The sequence below is a fragment of the Tremella mesenterica genome, assembly GCF_000271645.1.
Source record: "Tremella mesenterica DSM 1558 unplaced genomic scaffold TREMEscaffold_1, whole genome shotgun sequence".
NCBI classification, from domain to species: Eukaryota; Fungi; Basidiomycota; class Tremellomycetes; order Tremellales; family Tremellaceae; genus Tremella; species Tremella mesenterica.
Genome location: NW_006711225.1, coordinates 2,309,019 through 2,325,236, shown reverse-complemented (window position 1 = coordinate 2,325,236; position 16,218 = coordinate 2,309,019). Strand labels below are relative to the sequence as shown.

The 16,218-nt window shown below is 47.6% G+C and overlaps 7 protein-coding genes across 7 annotated transcripts; 1 reads left to right on the top strand and 6 right to left on the bottom strand.

Moving 5' to 3' along the window:
* Positions 1-308: 308 nt before the first annotated feature.
* On the top strand, positions 309-2,680 carry TREMEDRAFT_26050 (uncharacterized protein; the record flags this gene model as incomplete). Its single annotated transcript, XM_007000642.1, has 12 exons — positions 309-515; positions 562-613; positions 658-730; positions 776-870; positions 916-1,045; positions 1,089-1,145; positions 1,193-1,259; positions 1,303-1,686; positions 1,740-1,960; positions 2,007-2,125; positions 2,274-2,392; positions 2,465-2,680. 12 exons carry the CDS (start codon positions 309-311, stop codon positions 2,678-2,680), a joined length of 1,740 nt encoding a protein of 579 aa, XP_007000704.1.
* Positions 2,681-2,982: 302 nt separating this feature from the next.
* TREMEDRAFT_58706 (uncharacterized protein) lies at positions 2,983-3,884 on the bottom strand (the record flags this gene model as incomplete). The annotated part of the gene is made up of 2 exons (XM_007001302.1): positions 2,983-3,616; positions 3,667-3,884. 2 exons carry the CDS (start codon positions 3,882-3,884, stop codon positions 2,983-2,985), a joined length of 852 nt encoding a protein of 283 aa, XP_007001364.1.
* A 1,536-nt stretch (positions 3,885-5,420) lies between these two features.
* TREMEDRAFT_58705 (uncharacterized protein) lies at positions 5,421-6,310 on the bottom strand (the record flags this gene model as incomplete). Its single annotated transcript, XM_007001301.1, has 2 exons — positions 5,421-6,003; positions 6,048-6,310. The coding sequence occupies 2 exons, from the start codon at positions 6,308-6,310 to the stop codon at positions 5,421-5,423; spliced, it is 846 nt and encodes a 281-aa protein (XP_007001363.1).
* A 1,413-nt stretch (positions 6,311-7,723) lies between these two features.
* On the bottom strand, positions 7,724-8,822 carry TREMEDRAFT_58704 (uncharacterized protein; the record flags this gene model as incomplete). Its single annotated transcript, XM_007001300.1, has 2 exons — positions 7,724-8,177; positions 8,506-8,822. 2 exons carry the CDS (start codon positions 8,820-8,822, stop codon positions 7,724-7,726), a joined length of 771 nt encoding a protein of 256 aa, XP_007001362.1.
* Positions 8,823-8,980: 158 nt separating this feature from the next.
* Positions 8,981-11,239, bottom strand: TREMEDRAFT_36762 (uncharacterized protein). The gene is made up of 11 exons (XM_007000781.1): positions 11,174-11,239; positions 11,082-11,123; positions 11,007-11,023; positions 10,676-10,779; positions 10,363-10,430; positions 10,303-10,314; positions 9,869-10,076; positions 9,721-9,823; positions 9,452-9,530; positions 9,251-9,409; positions 8,981-9,163 (listed from the first exon to the last, which is right to left on the bottom strand). Exons 1-11 carry the CDS (start codon positions 11,199-11,201, stop codon positions 9,108-9,110), a joined length of 876 nt encoding a protein of 291 aa, XP_007000843.1. The 5' UTR covers positions 11,202-11,239; the 3' UTR covers positions 8,981-9,107.
* Positions 11,240-11,730: 491 nt separating this feature from the next.
* On the bottom strand, positions 11,731-12,926 carry TREMEDRAFT_58702 (uncharacterized protein; the record flags this gene model as incomplete). The annotated part of the gene is made up of 5 exons (XM_007001299.1): positions 11,731-11,798; positions 11,963-12,114; positions 12,315-12,365; positions 12,416-12,543; positions 12,801-12,926. The coding sequence occupies 5 exons, from the start codon at positions 12,924-12,926 to the stop codon at positions 11,731-11,733; spliced, it is 525 nt and encodes a 174-aa protein (XP_007001361.1).
* A 1,191-nt stretch (positions 12,927-14,117) lies between these two features.
* On the bottom strand, positions 14,118-15,485 carry TREMEDRAFT_58701 (uncharacterized protein; the record flags this gene model as incomplete). The annotated part of the gene is made up of 6 exons (XM_007001298.1): positions 14,118-14,396; positions 14,586-14,713; positions 14,866-14,929; positions 15,047-15,150; positions 15,189-15,275; positions 15,428-15,485. The coding sequence occupies 6 exons, from the start codon at positions 15,483-15,485 to the stop codon at positions 14,118-14,120; spliced, it is 720 nt and encodes a 239-aa protein (XP_007001360.1).
* Positions 15,486-16,218: the final 733 nt, after the last annotated feature.

Here is a 16,218-nt window from a genome sequence, read left to right as displayed (position 1 = left end):
GCTAAATCGGGACATGGGACACCACACCCAGGGCTGTGATAAACGGGTATGACGTATAGACGTATAGAACCATAGCGCTGCAGGCATCGCATTTACGGTCTGAGGATATGCTAGAAAGGATCCTAAAGAGCTTGGATGAGAGAGGGATGTATACGAAGATGGTGTAAGTATCTTGACAGAGTCCTTGGCGGGACTGAGATGTGATGTCGGACAAGTCCGCACCTAATGTCGTCATCGCTAAGTTACTCAACTTACATGGATGAAGCATCTCTCTGAAGTTTTGGCGAGCTCTACTTACTTTGGGCATCATGGCCGCAAGTCCCCCTTCCCCACCTCGTCCAAAAAGTGCAATCCCACCGTCGGTGCCCAAGCAAGCGGACGAGAGGGCACCTTTGTTGGGAGCGAGTCAAGAGCCAGGAGCCTCCTACGACTCTAACTCTGGTCATGACGAAACGAATGGATCTTCGAGGCATTACAACCTCGCAGGCCTGTCTCAGAGGAGCTTCTGGATCCTAGTGAGACGTTAGTATTCTCGGGTATGTCACTTTGCTGACTGTTTAGATATGCTCCATGCTCACCTCGGTCTTTCTGGCAGCATTTGACGGAACGATAGGTCTGCCCCTCTTGCTCCTGCCTGAACAAAAACCTGATGAATAGTGTCAACTCTACTAGGTCCAATTTCCTCTTCTTTCAAAGCTACCAATCTGGCATCATGGCTTGGAACATCCTAGTACGTTAGCTGAGCGTAGGACGAGAAACACTCGCTGATAGATAGTCTACTATCCGTATGCTGCTTTACACCCATATACGGACGTTTGTGCAATATCATTGGTAGACAAGCTTCCATGCTTCTTGCTTTAGGTCTTTTTAGTGAGTCTTTCACTTCCAACTCTGTCGATGAAGTATTGAATTTAGGTATTGGAAATATCGGTTGCGGGTTTGCACCAAATATGGGCGCTCTTATAACTGCACGAGCGATAGCAGGTATGGGTGGAGGTGGTCTGCAATCCGTTGGGAGTACTATCTTCTCAGATCTGGTCCCTGTGTGAGCCACCCGGTCGTCCGCTCGAGACAGCCTAATAACCTAGGTCTCACCGAGGACTATTTCAAGGTTACGGAAATATCGTCTTTGGACTTGGGACGGGGTAAGAGATGCTCACGACAAATATATCGTACATGGACTGACCATGAGTCTCGGTGCTCCCTTGGGAGGTTTCATCAATGACGCGCTTGGTTGGCGATGGGCTTTCTTCGTCCAAGTAGGTCGTCTCATCAGTTTAGGCCTCAAACGCTCATAATCAGTTACCCATTATGCTCACTGCCATCTTCTTGATCTTCTGGAAAGTCAGATACAAGATTCAAACTGACGAAGAACCCTCCAAAGGTGAAACTTCACGTGAAAAGATAGCTCGGGTCGATTTTCTCGGTTCTCTCACCCTTGCCGGATTTGTCGGTGCGGCATTAGTAGCTGTCTCACTCCCTACTTCCTCAACTGAAGATTTCTACAAATGGACCGACCCTCTCGTTCTAGGATTATTCGCAACCAGTTTTGTGTTGTTGATCTGCTTCATATTCGTCGAAAAAAAGGCTGCAGAACCGGTACTTCCTCTGGAACTCCTGACTTCTCGTACACCTATATCTGTCGCTATCAACAACTTTCTACTTTCCATAATCGCTTTCTCGGTGGTGAGCTTTTAACTCTTCTTGTACGTATCGATGACACATGCTGAGAGGTTTAGATTTACTCAGTCCCATTATACTTCACTGCCGTTATCCTCATGTCACCAACATCGGCGGGTCAACATTTGATACCGAATTCTTTCTGCGCTGCATCGTCGAGTTTGATAGTGGGAATGGTGGTGAAACGTACACATCGGTATTATTGGTTAACCTTTTCCCTTGGTATTTTGGGTGTATTGGGGAGTATATCACTGGCTTCTTGGAAAGATCAAGTTCCAGAGTGAGTGGGCATATCGTTAGTTGTCAGCTGCAGCTGACGAAAAAAGATGGATGTTGTGGATTAACGTCGCACCTCTTACTTTCGCTGCTGGTGGTGTATCCACCGCAACGATAGTGGCCTTGATTGCAGATGTAGGAAGGGAGAATGTGGCTATAGCGACAAGTTGTGAGTCCTTCCTCCTCGTGTCTCATTCTCCCTCTTCCAAAGCTCGCTCGCTCCTCTTCTTCCACTCCTCGTAGTCACTTCTCCCTGTCTTTCCCTCACTGCCGTGTTCGTATCCTTCCCATATACTTCACAATGAACTGACAATAAGTGTCCTACGTATTCCGAACAACCGGTCAAGTCTTAGGCGTAGCCTTGAGCGGCGCCCTCACACAGTCCATCTTGACTAAAGAACTCAACTCTCGTATCACTGGTCCTGACGCATCCGAAGTGAGCCCATCTTCTTATTCATGGTGCACTCTCATATGTCTGAGAGGACAATCCACCCAGTTGATACTTTAGCTTATTAAACACATACGTCAATCGTCTCAATCCGTACGAGATCTCCCACCAAATCTACAAATCATCGCACAGCAATCTTACGCATCGGGGTTACACGCAGTGTTCGTGACTACCATTGTGACGTCTGTGCTGGCCGTGATAGTTGCTTTGGGGATGAGGGAGGTCAAAATGGATGGGCTGCCCAAGAATCAGGATCAGGAAGGAGAGGAGGTTTGAGTCACCTCATTGTGAGTGATTGGACTGTCCCCTGTAGGGAATGTAGCATCATTCATAATCCTGCAGAGTCATGATTATCATAGACACTGTCCCTCCAAAAGAGTACAATTACGGTGCTGTACTGACATTCTCAAGTCGTACCGATGCATACTCATAAGTCCATTACTGTTCAACAGATGAGATGAAATCAATCATCTCACTCTGGAGACTAGCTGCAGTGTCCGGGATCACCATTTCTTTGACACTCAACCACGAAAAATGAGTGTTACTTGCTTAATTCGGGAGGAGCTGTGCCCCCTAACTTACCCACGGAACATTGCTCCAATAAATCTCTTGGTTTGCTTGAGTAATCTATCTGACCGGCTCCCTGTTGATTCGGGGGTGGGTGGACCTAGTCTTGCTGCACGCAGGGTGTCGTCCTCTTCTCTTAGATCGGAATGCCCCAGGTGTTGGGGCAACCCACTGAGCCGTTTCCAAGCCCGAGCAGCACGTACCGCACCAGACTTACTGTCATTGATTGTATTGTCATCAGGATACAGTTCATCGATCGTCCCATGCTTGTCCCAAACCAGACCAAAGGCTCTTAATGACTGCTCCGGGAAAACGCTCGAAAGTGATGTTTCCATCCGGTGAGAAGTGCGTGTTGGCTCTGAGGATGGTGTTTGCCTTGATGACCCTGCACCACGCGACGAACCTGCTTGGCGTAAACTTGCTAGTGTCCTTGGTTGGTGGTGGGTCGACGATACCCCCGAAATGTCCTTTGACCCTTCGGTCGCTTTCAGCCATGTGGTCAAACGATCTTTTAAATCGACAATTTTTCGGTGTTCCCCTACCCACACCACTTCCGAGGCATGGCGCCCATAGTTCAAACTTTCGTCATCCAGAATGAGCATGCCGAATAAGGTGTTTGCGTTCTCTTGCATCTTCTCTGGAGTTCTGGCTGATCAACAAAATGACATTTTCTTAGAGATTGAAAGAACACTCACACTGATATTTCAGACCGCGCCGGGTTTCGGTCCCAGAGTGACTGCAGCAAGTAATATATGATTGGTGAGTCTATGTCAGTGTCAACACTCAATGCTTCAAGTGCCGCCTGCTGTTTCTGGCTGAACGCATGCCTAGGGCGACTAACATTAATTTCACTCATGATTGGTTCAGTATTACGTCGCCTGTGGTGCGCCTTGAACGTAGCAGAGTCCGGCATGACGATGTATGGTTGACTATCTGGACAGTAGTTCCACCTGATAAGTACAGAAGAGAAGGGCGGAGAGTGACTGAGTGTAAATCTTCAACTGTTTAGATGATAGTTCTACCTGCAAAAGATGAAGGGTGAAAGTGATGATCGAGTTCAAATCGATTAGTTGATGATATTACCTAGAGAAAAAGTAAGGGTGAAAGTGATTGATCACCATCGACTTTATACTGCGCCGACTAGTTCTTGCGGAGGTTTGTATCCGAGGTGAGTTTTTTGCTCACTTCTATTTGCTTCCCCGACCTTCTCACCCCCTTGACCGTCTTCTTCCATCCTCCCTTCACAGTCTGAATTTCAATCCGCCGGCTTTTGAGCTTCGGACGCTTCTTCCGCCCTGTCTCCTTTCTTCCAATAGAATCTTCTTTTACACCCGGGCTAATCGCTGTCCAAATCGTATAGATGGACGGCGATCGCGGAAAGACGGAGGACGAATTGCGGACGGATTATTCTCCTTTCTCCCTCCCTTCGCGGTCTGAGTTTCAAAACCACCGGTTTTCGAGCTTCGGATGCTTTTCTCATCCGTCAAATTTATATCGACTGAATCGTTTTCTCAATCGGAAGCTCAACCTGGTCAGATTTTACGAATGCGGGCGAGTCGCCGAAAGAGCGGTGACGATGATAGGTTATGAGAGCATCTTCGTGCCGCAAAGTGTGTTGTCAACATTCTTTTTGGTGACCGAGGGACCTTGAATATCAGTCTAAACGCAAATGTCTGACTATGTATCCCATGGCAAACGAACTAGGTAGATGATATGACCTTCGAGGAAAAGATGAGAACATGAAGGGTCCATTCGAGCATAATGAGTGAGGGAACAAGTGTTAAAGTAGTAGTGTTGATGAAAAACTCACTTGCCATTTGTATACCAACTCATCTGAACATCTCTCAGATTTCGCATCAACCCGTTCATGATCCTTCCATCTTTTACGATCCCTAAAGCTCACCTATCTTTGAACAATCGGTTCATTTTGGTACTGATACCTCTGTGAAGATACGTAAAGGCCACCAAACAGAGAGCAATGCGGAGTGGGACAAAGTCCAATGAAGGTCATTTATTGGTTCATTAAGTTGATATGAGGTTGGTATAACGTCACTTAGTACTTTGTATGATAAAAGTAAGGTGGATGATTCCGAAAGAGCTCACCTTCTTTCAGCTTATCGATATGAGGTGAAAGTGGAGGGACTGCTCAAGAATCAGGAGCAGGAAGGAGATGATGTGTGATCCATTTTGTGTGTGAAGTGATTGGACTGTCTCCATGAGGAAACGTGAACTATGAGCTGTCTGCATTTGAATGAACTAGGGGGAGAAGGGTCGTGCTTCGAGTTGTCTCCTTCATCAAGATCCACATACCCTGCATCCCTCATGATTATGCATACTCATCAACCAATTCGTGAGGTTTTGTCACAATTCATAAGCAGTGGGATTCAGCTGCCTCTCCGACCAGGTCTAACACTAAAAGAACATAGCTCGAAGGCCTATCAGTCGGCCCCTAATTTCTCTTTGGTACTGGAGGAGGAGGGTCGGCTTGCGAAGGCTGACCGAAAAACCTAGATCGAGATCGAAGGCTGTTCATGCTAGCCCTCCTCAGATCTCCGAAACTGGTCCGTTGTCGCAGTGGGCTTGACGTCTCGGAGCCTCGGCCCCCGGCTGTGTCCGATATTCCATCCGATGACCCAGAGTTCGTGGATGACGCAGATCCGGATGGTCGATGAACGGGGTCGCGTTTAGCTTGTCTTAAGTCACTATAGGATCTGAGTCTTTGCCACCCAGCGGTACGAGTACTAGAGGTCTTTGCCGGTTCCTGTGCATCAGCAGACGACAAACGACTGGGGTCCACCGCCTGAAGGGTAGGAGAACCACTCGTAGCAGCTTCCGTAACTCGTACGGGTGGTCCACCGATACGAGCTTCGTAGGCGGACAACCTTCCCGACACAATCGCTTGTATTTCTTTGGTCGACGTGCGGGTTCCATCAATCTGGCGTTTGGAGACAGTACTAGCGAAACCCAGAAATCTGTGGTCTTGGTTAAGAAGCTTGCAAAGCTGGAGACATCCTTCGTCCTCTTTCGAAGGGCTACTCGTGAGCTCATCGGTGTTTTGACAATTAAAGGAACCTACTCCCAGTCCGCGGGATCCTTCATCTTGTCCTGAGGGTATATGAGCTTCAATAGATGATACCTCACATGGGGGGCCGAAATCCCAGATATCTCACTCAGCTCCTTCAACACTGAGACCGTGCCAGGGTCCACTGCCCTCAGACGGTCCCAATCCTCCAATCCTTGTTTTTGATTGACGCGCTGCTGTGTTCTAAGAGAGTTCAAGTTCTTGCTATTCATATTGGCACCTGGAGTGCCCACTCTAGTTGTTATGGTAGATGGCATTGTTGCCGCCCTCCGGGGCTGGGACCTGGTCCATTCGGACATGAGTTCGAGTGTTTGTACGTTGAAATTGAGTCACTGGTATTCGCCCAGTAGTAAAGAGATGATGAGAAAACCGATATATACGAGTAGGGGCGTACTTGATATAGTTTGACAGTGAGGGGAGGGGATTCAAACGGACCTTAAATGTGGTAAGCCCAATCCGCTTCAGATAGCTTACCTTGACTTACTTTCCTTCCCTCTCCTACCCTGATTTCAGAATATCATCCTTTCACCATTTGACTCTCGATTCGGCGGCTTGACTCCGCTCTTATCTCCTTTCATCTCCTTTTTTCTCGTCCGAGGTTCTTTCAGGCTCCGTTGGTTTGACGATTGATAAAGGGTGGTCAAAGCGTCTTTTGTCTTTTGTGAGGAGGGGAGCGGGCGGGCAACCGGGCGATCGGGCGACCGGCTAGCCGGATGAGAGTCGTGTTGACCGCGGAAAGAGGGGAAGGGGAAATGTTGCGGAAAGGTTCGTATGTCGTCGTGAGGTGTAGGATCGTGGTGTGCCGCCTTCGCTCTCTGATGTCAGCCTGATTCAGAATATCCGATTATAAACTTCATGCCGAACGGACATGATCGGCGGATGATTTGACGTTGTGGGACAAGACGAATCCTCATATCAAAGATTCATTCGTGCCAATTGAATGATGTGACAAGGGTGAGAGTATTGATGGATAACTCACGCGTCATATGTATACCACCTTATCTGAACATCTCTCAGGTCTCTTACCTCCAAATTCATCGTGATCCTTCCATCGTTCGGCGATATCTCAAGTCCATTCATCCCTCAATAATCGGTTCATTCCAGTACCGATACCTCTGAGAAGATACGTAAAGGACATTGAATGGAGAATATCGATTGGGGGGGGGGGGGGGGGACAAAGTTCGATGAAGGCGATTTATTGGTTCATTGAGTTGATATGAGATTGGCATATTTACTTTGTGTGATGATAAGTCTAAGGTGAATGGTTCCGAAAGACATCAATTTCTTTCAGTTTAGCAATACGAAATATGAGCAATGACATGCAGGACCAAAACTTGAAGGACCGATTGGTCGTCATGTCTAAACGTCAAAGAAGGGGAAGGCCTGGATGATCAAAGGAGGCCGTGTTACACGGAGTGATAAAGTAACTTAGCTACAATCAGGATATGAGATAGCAGGAACTCTCGTCAATTTCAGGGGATTGGCAGGAATGGTTGAGATACCATATGTAAAAAGTGATTATATCATCGAGTATCCATCTATAACATCAATAAGAACATGTCTGTCAGGACAAAGTCACTTTCACCCCTCGACCTCAGTTGATACGAGTTTCAAGAGTGGAGATCGTCTTTGAGCTCCCAAGTTTGCTGGCTTGTCCGACCCTGCTCCCGTCAATCGGAATGTGTTTCAGTCTCCGCTGGTGTTTCATATCTAGCTGCATCCTCATTCGTAGACTCCACATGGGGCCAAAAAGGTTCAATCACAGACCAAAATCTGGCACGTTCTTTCTTTGCCCTCTCTGAATTGAACCAGGAGATCGCCTGTTGCTCAGCTTCGGAACCATCATCAGGACCGAAACGAGATAGGGTCAACGCTCGTTCGATTACCAGTCTCAAATTTCGTCGGGAGGGCGGTCGATCGAAATTGTACCATCGGTATGTAACTAAGACATTGGTGGCGATACCCGCGGCGTAAACGTTAAGATCTTTTCTTGCCTCGATGATCTGTTCTTCAGTCAACCCGTGACTACGCGGCATTTCTTGGGAAGCGGGATCTTCTTCGAGAGCCGTCTGAAGGTAATCCATAGTGTCCCTCAGCGTCCGCAGGTAGTATACGGTCTTTGATCTGTGACATTAGCTCACCTCTATGCGACCAGCGATGGTCTAGATGGTACGGAGCGTATCTTATGGACTATGGAGCGACAACAGATGCTCACCGAATCTCCTTGCTAGGCTTCTCATCTCGCAAAGAATACATGATCGCCTGTGGGGAAAAACATAGGTCCGGCGGTTGATGGGACCACAAGTAGAGAAGAGACAAGGGGCTCCTGTTGCTTGAGTCAGATTGGTAATTACCTGTCTTGCGATTGACATTTGAGCCGATGTCAAACCCATCATCGTCTTGCTGGTTTTCAATTGAATCTTCTTCACTCTCGGAGCTGTCAGCGTCATACCCTGCATCGGGAAGAACGGCACAATTGGTACATTCCGGCTCAATTTCTCTCAAGCAATCGATGGGGTCCTGCACTGAGGTCTTTTTCGTAGAGGGATAATCGTAGCCGCTCAATGTGATTGTCGGAGGGTCGTCAGGTGTCACGGGTGCTGGCGAATCTGGGATCGAAGACGAGCTATCATTCGGGTTTAGCCAGAAGCCTGGTCGAAGTTGGCTCGCAACCGTGGATGTGTCTTTGCCGGTCTCTATCCTTAAAGCGGACTTGTTCGATCCCGTCGAAGGTATTGACTTTGGATCATCGGGTAGCAAGGTACTCATGTTCGTAGAGAGTTGACTCAAGAATGCATGACATATTCCCTGCAAGATCATCTGAATATAAGTAGTCAGTAGGTTAGCGTGGTCGAAGGCTAGTCGGAGTTTGCTGCTTTCTCGTCTCCTCGAGATCAACTGGGGCGAAGGCGAGCCGAACATGACGTGTGGAGTCGAAGTCACTTCATTTATCGGTGTTCGACGTCATGGGAACAATGTTATAATGTCGCTCCACTCTCATGCCGATGACATAGCCTGATTGATTGAGATTCTTTCCTGTGTCTATCCTGCATTCTAAATGTACGGTGGTCCAAGTTGTTTCCTAAACACGGCCGAGAGCGCTTCCACCACTATAAGGTCAGTCACGTCCAACGATAACATGTTGACTTGCGAGTTACGGGCAAGGAAGAAGAGGATAGATGGGGTGGACGGCGTACCAAGTAATAAAACACCACCACCAGGAGCGAGACGAAGTACTTTCGGAGCGTAACCTTTGTACCACGCCCCAAGACCTTCCTTCCTCGCTATACTGACTAAAGCGGGGTAAGCCCATTCGCCCGTTCCTTTGAGCTGAACCCTAGATTTGACCACGTCGACTGAAAAGTCAGTCGAGTGAGCTTTAAATCAGATGAACTCACAAGGAGTGTTGAGGGTCGTTCCTACGAATCCACCGATTGTCCCTGCCGTGAGATTGTTGACTAATTCCTGTTTCTTGGACTGGGCATTAGCACTATATGCATGTCACGTCCTGGTCGATGTTCTCCGGTTACCTACAATCCTAGTCGAGCTCCATGGGGGCGACGATACCAGACCAAAAATTCCTCCCATGCACGAAGGGGTACAGAGGGAAAACGACGAGAAAGTAGGTGCAAAACGAACGAGGTAGACAGGAAAGAGCACGACATACAGTAGGTTTCGGCAACCATCCCTTGACTCCATGAATAGTCCCAAAATACCCAGCGTTCCACCATACATGTCTCCAGAAAGTACTTTCCATACCTTGATACAGTCTATCATCAGCATCAACCTATATTCAAATCATCCCGACGACTCACCCGAACGGCCCACTGGTGCGGAAAGAATGCGCGATCACATCCATAGGACCCTTGAAGGTCGAGCTTTTGTCTTGAAGACGGATTTTGACCAGTTCGAAAGGCGTGACGACAAAGGATTCGGTAGCCCCAGCTGCAGCACCCGTGCCGATAGCCAGACTTTGAGTCATGGTTTTCTGGCCATTCTGGGTGAACTGGGAGCCCCACCAGCCTATACGTGTGAGCGAGGTTTGTCAATGACCAATAGAAACGACAATTTTATAGCATGGCGACTAGAGCTAAGAGCAGGGAGCACGCGTTGTAGCGAGGTACACCTAGCGGATTCTCGGATGGTGGTGGTGGTGGTGGTGGTGGTGGTGGTGGTGCTGGTGTTGAGGGATAAAAGGCGAGGATGATGGGGTCACAATGAAGGTTGTGGAAGGGGAGGAAAGACTAACCGTTGGCTGCGACTGGAAATGTCAGTCAAAATTACAGGGTAACACATAAAATGGACTGACATTTCACAGCCCTTTTGGGAGCTTCGAGCATCAGAGGAGGGATGATACCTCTATACAATCTCCTTGGTCTTGAGGTTGTCAACTTTACTACACTGTTTACGTGGTCTACCACGATTTTAACTTGGAAAACTTGACATGAGATAGCACGGAGTGATGGATTTGAATATGAGAGAGAAGAGAGAAGAGAAAAGAGGGGGAAGGGAGGAGTGAGAGCATCGAGTAGATGAAGGTAACGTGGACTGCAGAAAATAAGGACAGTCGTGGGCTAAGGTGTGAGGTGGAAAGCAAGGGGAAGGAACATAACTCCGCTCACCCTTCCTGAGCAACAATGCTCTTAAAAGTCTGTATCATCCCAACTCCTCCTTTACCCGTATCGAGCTGTTGACGAGTTTTCACCACATCGAGTGGGTATAGTAACTATTTCTTCAGTTCCGCCATCTTTCCATTATACTCGCTCCATCATTCCATCTCAAACCTCACCGACGTCTCCATCTACCATATGAGTCCACCTCGTTCTTCTGTGCTTTACACCAAACCCCGTATTCTTCTTTATTTCTGGAGGTTATCGGCCCGGAAAAGCCGGAATCATGTCCTTTTTCTTCTTTCCACCCTCACGATGGACAAAGAAGAGAGGGACGACTCACGAGTAGTTCAGTACATCCTGTATATCAGCTACATATACAACAAAGAGTGGGGATGGGAATTAGGAAGGGACATACCTGCTATTGCCCCAGCTGTGAAAGTATATATAAAAGGTAAGGCTAATCTTATCAAACATTCTTCCCCGAACTCTATCACGAAGCACACTCACGTATAGGTTTTTTCAACTCTGTTGTCATACTTTACGCCCTAGATCTAGATGTACTCTATATTAACCGAAGAAACAATACGTATGTGATCTGAAGAAGCTTGAGGAAGAGAGGGATGGAATGCAAAGCACGTCAGATAGGGGGTAACAGTTTCGTTGGGGATCTTTTAAATTCCGGAATCAAACTGAATCCGGATTCGAAGCTCATGTCTCCGAATAACAGTGGCTTCAACAAGATGATAATAATACGATCTAAATGTCCTAATGCATCTCATTTACGAATACTTAAAATAATCCATATAAAACCGAACGAAACGAAGAGTCGTACCCGAGTAAAATGGAAAACCGGAAGATCGGATTCCGATTTTATCGTAACTCGATTGAGACTTGTAAAATGTCCTGAACCCAAAGGAGCCATGGAAAGGAATGACGAAAGTTGAAAAGACGCCGAAGGAAGTGGATGACTTTTCAAAGGAAGACATGAAGGACATGAGAAACATGAGAGACATGGAAGGATAGGACAGGGGAAAAGGATGACTTTAGGTATGTACCACCAAATACTATGAACGCGAGTGTCTCGGAACGCAAGAGCCTTTGTGATGGCGATAGCCTTTCTCGCAAGAGTAGGCTAGTGGTCAGTCAATCCCTGAGATACGATATTAATGGAAAGAGAGGGGTTTTATGCAGACGGGTATGATGATGGGGAAGGGAATGAAGAAAGAGGTGGAGAAGGAGAAAAGAGATGGGAATGACGCCGAAGAGATGGGATGAACAGAGGAGATGATGACTGACCGACACAGGATCCAGATACGCAAGACGTCGATGAGATTCCTGGAGCAGCAGTGCAATCAACTCCGAATAATGGAGAAGTCGTAGAGTCGATAGTTCCAATATCGAGAGAAGCGACATTAGCTTCGGCCGCTGCGTCGTCTCCTGTCGCGGGACTGACAGAGTCAGTTTACTCATTTTAATTGACTTGATATCTCTCAGGTTTTTCTCTTTCACATCGTCTGACTCCTCACGTCCTGACACCGACTTCAAACTAGGACAACATCGATGGAATAGGAATAGCGATATAGCGTTTACTTCGCAGTCACACGAGCAAATGAGGATTAGGAGACTGGAGAGTGGATTCGATACTCACAGAAGAGTAGCGCATCCACCACACGAATACATATCTTCTTTATAAACGACGCTTCTTTGTCAGTCTCATCATTCTTCATAACGTGCCAGAGATACACTTACCATTCCCATTCCGTACTTGAAGTCACGTCGCTGATCGATATAGGTGTTAATGGACAAGCTATGGAAGCTGCAGGACAACGAGCGAGGTCATTGGTGCTACCGAGTAACTTGGCAATGTAGACCGGTTGCTGATCATCAGTCGAAATTCCCCATCTCATGTGTCTACCTTCCATCCATGTAGCTAACCTCCTGATCTTCACGTCCAGCTTCGGACTTCCAATGATACAATTTTGACATCATTCTCCAACGAATGATCCCCCTTTCAACCTTTCGACCTCACTCTTTCACCAATATCTAAAATTCCTTCCTTCATAGTTCATAATACATTGCCCCATCTCAAATCGATAAAATCAGGAATATGAAAAGAAGTAAATCTTCTACTCACCTTGAGCGCCGCCCGTAAACTAGAACTAGGCGAAGGACCTGCCCGTCTCTGTTGCACAGGAACGACAGAAGCCGAACACAACGCGAAGTAGAATAAACCAGTGGCGAGTAAACTTCCGACGCGCATTTTTGAAGTTTCACGTATTATGGTCGAGTATTAAGAGTTGAAGAAGAAAGAAAGAAAAAAAAAAGAGTTCTTTGTTAAAGAGAGCTTAGAAGTGGATGAATAGACCCTAAAACTAAAAGCTGAGGAGGCGAGGTGGGAGAACTGAAGAATTAGGGAGTTTGAGGAGTATAGAGTTGACGTGTAAGGGAGAAGGTAGAAGGAAAGGTAAAGAGAAGGAATAGGGGGGACGGGCACTGAATGTTTGTTGAGGTTGATTCAAAAAGGAAGAAAAAGCCCAGTCATATCTTTCGTGATCCGTGAGACCATGCCTCAGTCATTCAATGGCTACAGTGGAACACTCTGGTCACCCCATGGTGGAAAAGCCAAGCCAAGAGTAAGGGTACTTTTTCCGGGGAAAGGGGGAACGGGGGCCCGTGTCACTCGTGTTCATGTTCAAATGAAACGCTGAGGGATCGAGGGAACAAGGTCTGGACAATTTTGATGATGAGGGACGAGAAATCGATGGTTGTGTTGGATAGATGCATCATGATCGGACCTTTTATCTCCATTGCGTACCGCGTTTTCATCCTTTTTCCCCTTTTTGTCCCTGTTTTTCTTCCTGCGCTTTCTATCAGTGAAAAGGAGAGAAAGGATGTCAGAAGATCAGAGGAGCTAGAGGAGAGAAAATGTAGATCATCTGGTAGAATGAATTTTCGTAGACAAGAGGTATGTGGGTGCCAGGGCCCAGGGGGAGAGGAAATTCCAGGGGATCAATGCTTTTTGAGAAACGAGAACCGTGCGTTAAAGGATGCGTTTCATCAGGGGTCCGTGCTTCTTGTTTCATCCAAAACCTGGTGACACCGGTCCCTGGCTCCTGACGGATCGTACGTGGCTTCCAGATGCTTGATCGGCATGGGAATGAATTCATGAGACAGTAGGCTATCATCCAATGTACACAGGTACACAGATGAGCAAGGCGATGCTGGGATGACGTATGTAATTAAGTCTTCAATAAAAAGCGGGATCAGCGTTCAGTCGGCAACCTCTCAACTCCCAAGTACATAGATGCATCTTATAAGACAGAAACATCCTCAACAAAAGACAAGTTCAAGATGTTAATAACTCCTATTCGAGTTCAAACACCGTCATCAAGCAAAGACAAGATTGAAGTCAGACCGTAATTCATTAGGCCAAAGATATGACACACTCGTCTTAAACCGTTTGACCTGGCGCCTGGCCGTGCTGCTGAGCGTTGATAGCTTCCGCTTTCGCCAAGCCAATATGTCCATTCTCACCCGGAGCAGTACCTCCATATCCCCGTCCACCGACGGGTTGACTCGCGCCACCTCCACCACCCGTCTGAACGGCACCAATTCCCGGTGCACCAGTCTGGCCGACTGGTGCGCCTGTGCCAGGCGCCGGATCTACAGGAGCGTGGGATTCATGTAGAGCCGCGAGCTTTTGGTCGCGTTGGATCGAATGCTCTTTGTGCTGCGCGTCAATGTTTATCTCCGGTTCCCGACTCAGAGGGAGAACCATCTGTTCGGAAGCGAGAAGAGAGACATGTCTTCAACAGTACACGAAAATCTCCCTTTCCCTCAGGGTTGAAAAGGGAAGGTGGTCCGTAGATAGGTGACGAGGCGGGACGTGGGGGAAACAGATCGGTTGGTAATCACTCACAGTGTGTTGTACATGATCCAGGTTCGCTTTACTTTGCTGTGCCACCCCGACAATCCTCTGATGCTCTGCGGATTTACGTTGAGCCTCATTAGCCGTGGCGTTGGCTTTGGAAACGGCGTCGTTGTGTTCTTTGCGTCAGCTCTTTTTTCCCGCTGTTATCACCTCTACTTCACCGATACCAGTGATACATATAACTTGGCTGATATATCTTTTCCCTATGGATCAAAGTCTGCGGAGGAGGCGGATGAAGAGAGAATGGAGCCACAATGAGAAAACTCACTATGAGTCAATTTCTCCAGCTCGGATTGAAGCTTAGCTTCCGTCTTGACAGCCTTTTCGTGTGTCTATCATCAGCTACGTTCTTTCATTCTCTATACTTTGACGAATCTCCGAGGTGACACATCATGTGTGATGATTGACGGAACGACTGGTAGACGAAGAGAGTAAAATTGAGAACATACAGCGTGAGCGGATCGTTCTTGCTTAGTAGCATTATGTTCCGATTTTTCCGCATGAGCTACGTCTTTCAGAGCGTTCTTGACGGTTTTATCATCGTGTTTGGCCTCTACGTCATAAGCATCCGATCCTGATTTCTTGACCGACCTGGTGATATCGCAAAGGTGCCAACGTGAAGAACTAGCGGAGCGGGTAGCCAACGAGAGCGATTTCCTAGTCCCAGACAAAACAGACCTGGTTGTTCGTCATGTGAAACTCAAGATATAGCTTCAGAAACGATCTGAACCACACACCTGGAGGTGCCACCAAACGGTCTTATCTTTGCCGCCGGGCCGGAGGTTCGATGAGGGAAGGGGAGCGATTGTGAGAGCCGGCGAAACACTCACCATTGGCCAACATCTTCTCTTCTCTCTTCACCGGGTCAGAAGTTCCGAACAAGCCCATTATGAGATATCGAGTTGGGTAGATACGTCAGAATACACAGGAAATGAGTAGAAATGGATGGATAGTAGCTTGGTGGTTGAATGAATGTGGGGACAAGGCAGGTGGGGCGGGTTTATGCGGGTTGTAGAAGGAAGAGTGACGTCATAGCTTTTTGTGTGGAGCCCCAGAGCGATTAGCGGCTTGTGGCTGATCGTCGAATCCGGCTTCGCTTCATGCGGCATGCGGGCATGGTTCTTACTCTAACTATATAAGCAATGGTACCCAATACGATGGGAATGGTCCATACTCATACTGCAGACAGGTATCAACTTGATGGATGAAACGGAAAGTACAGGTACAATGGGAAGAAAGTCGGATCAGTTATAAGGACAACCATCCGAACATATCACCCTTCTCATCCTCGGCCCATTCGATTCAGAAACAAACCTCACTGCAGCTACCAAGTGTTTCATCATCACTCTGAATGTCGACATAGTCCAGGATGAATATTTTTTATAACTTGGAAGATGAGGGTCACATGCAAGTCCTCTAGATCAAGGTATCTGAAAGATGAGTGGTGTAGCGGTTTAACACACTCGCTGGGGGCTCTCCTGTGCGGTCCTGCTCGGCGCGATAGCAGTGGGAAACCGCTGCTTTCGCGCCGAGCAGTCAACCTGCGACATGCAGGAAGGTGAACTCTGAGAGAAACCCGAGTTCAACTCTCGGCTTGTCTATTTTGTCCTGTTTCTCCCGG

Bases quoted from the DNA above. Each gene is read 5' to 3' on its own strand.
- TREMEDRAFT_36762 (XM_007000781.1), bottom strand. From the start codon at position 11,201: ATGACAACAGAGTTGAAAAAACCTATAC. The intron at 11,124-11,173 runs GTGAGTGTGCTT...TGATAAGATTAG, and splicing joins AGAGTTGAAAAAACCTATAC to CCTTACCTTTTATATATACT. The intron at 9,531-9,720 runs GTATGTCGTGCT...GCTAATGCCCAG, and splicing joins GATGGTTGCCGAAACCTACT to TCCAAGAAACAGGAATTAGT.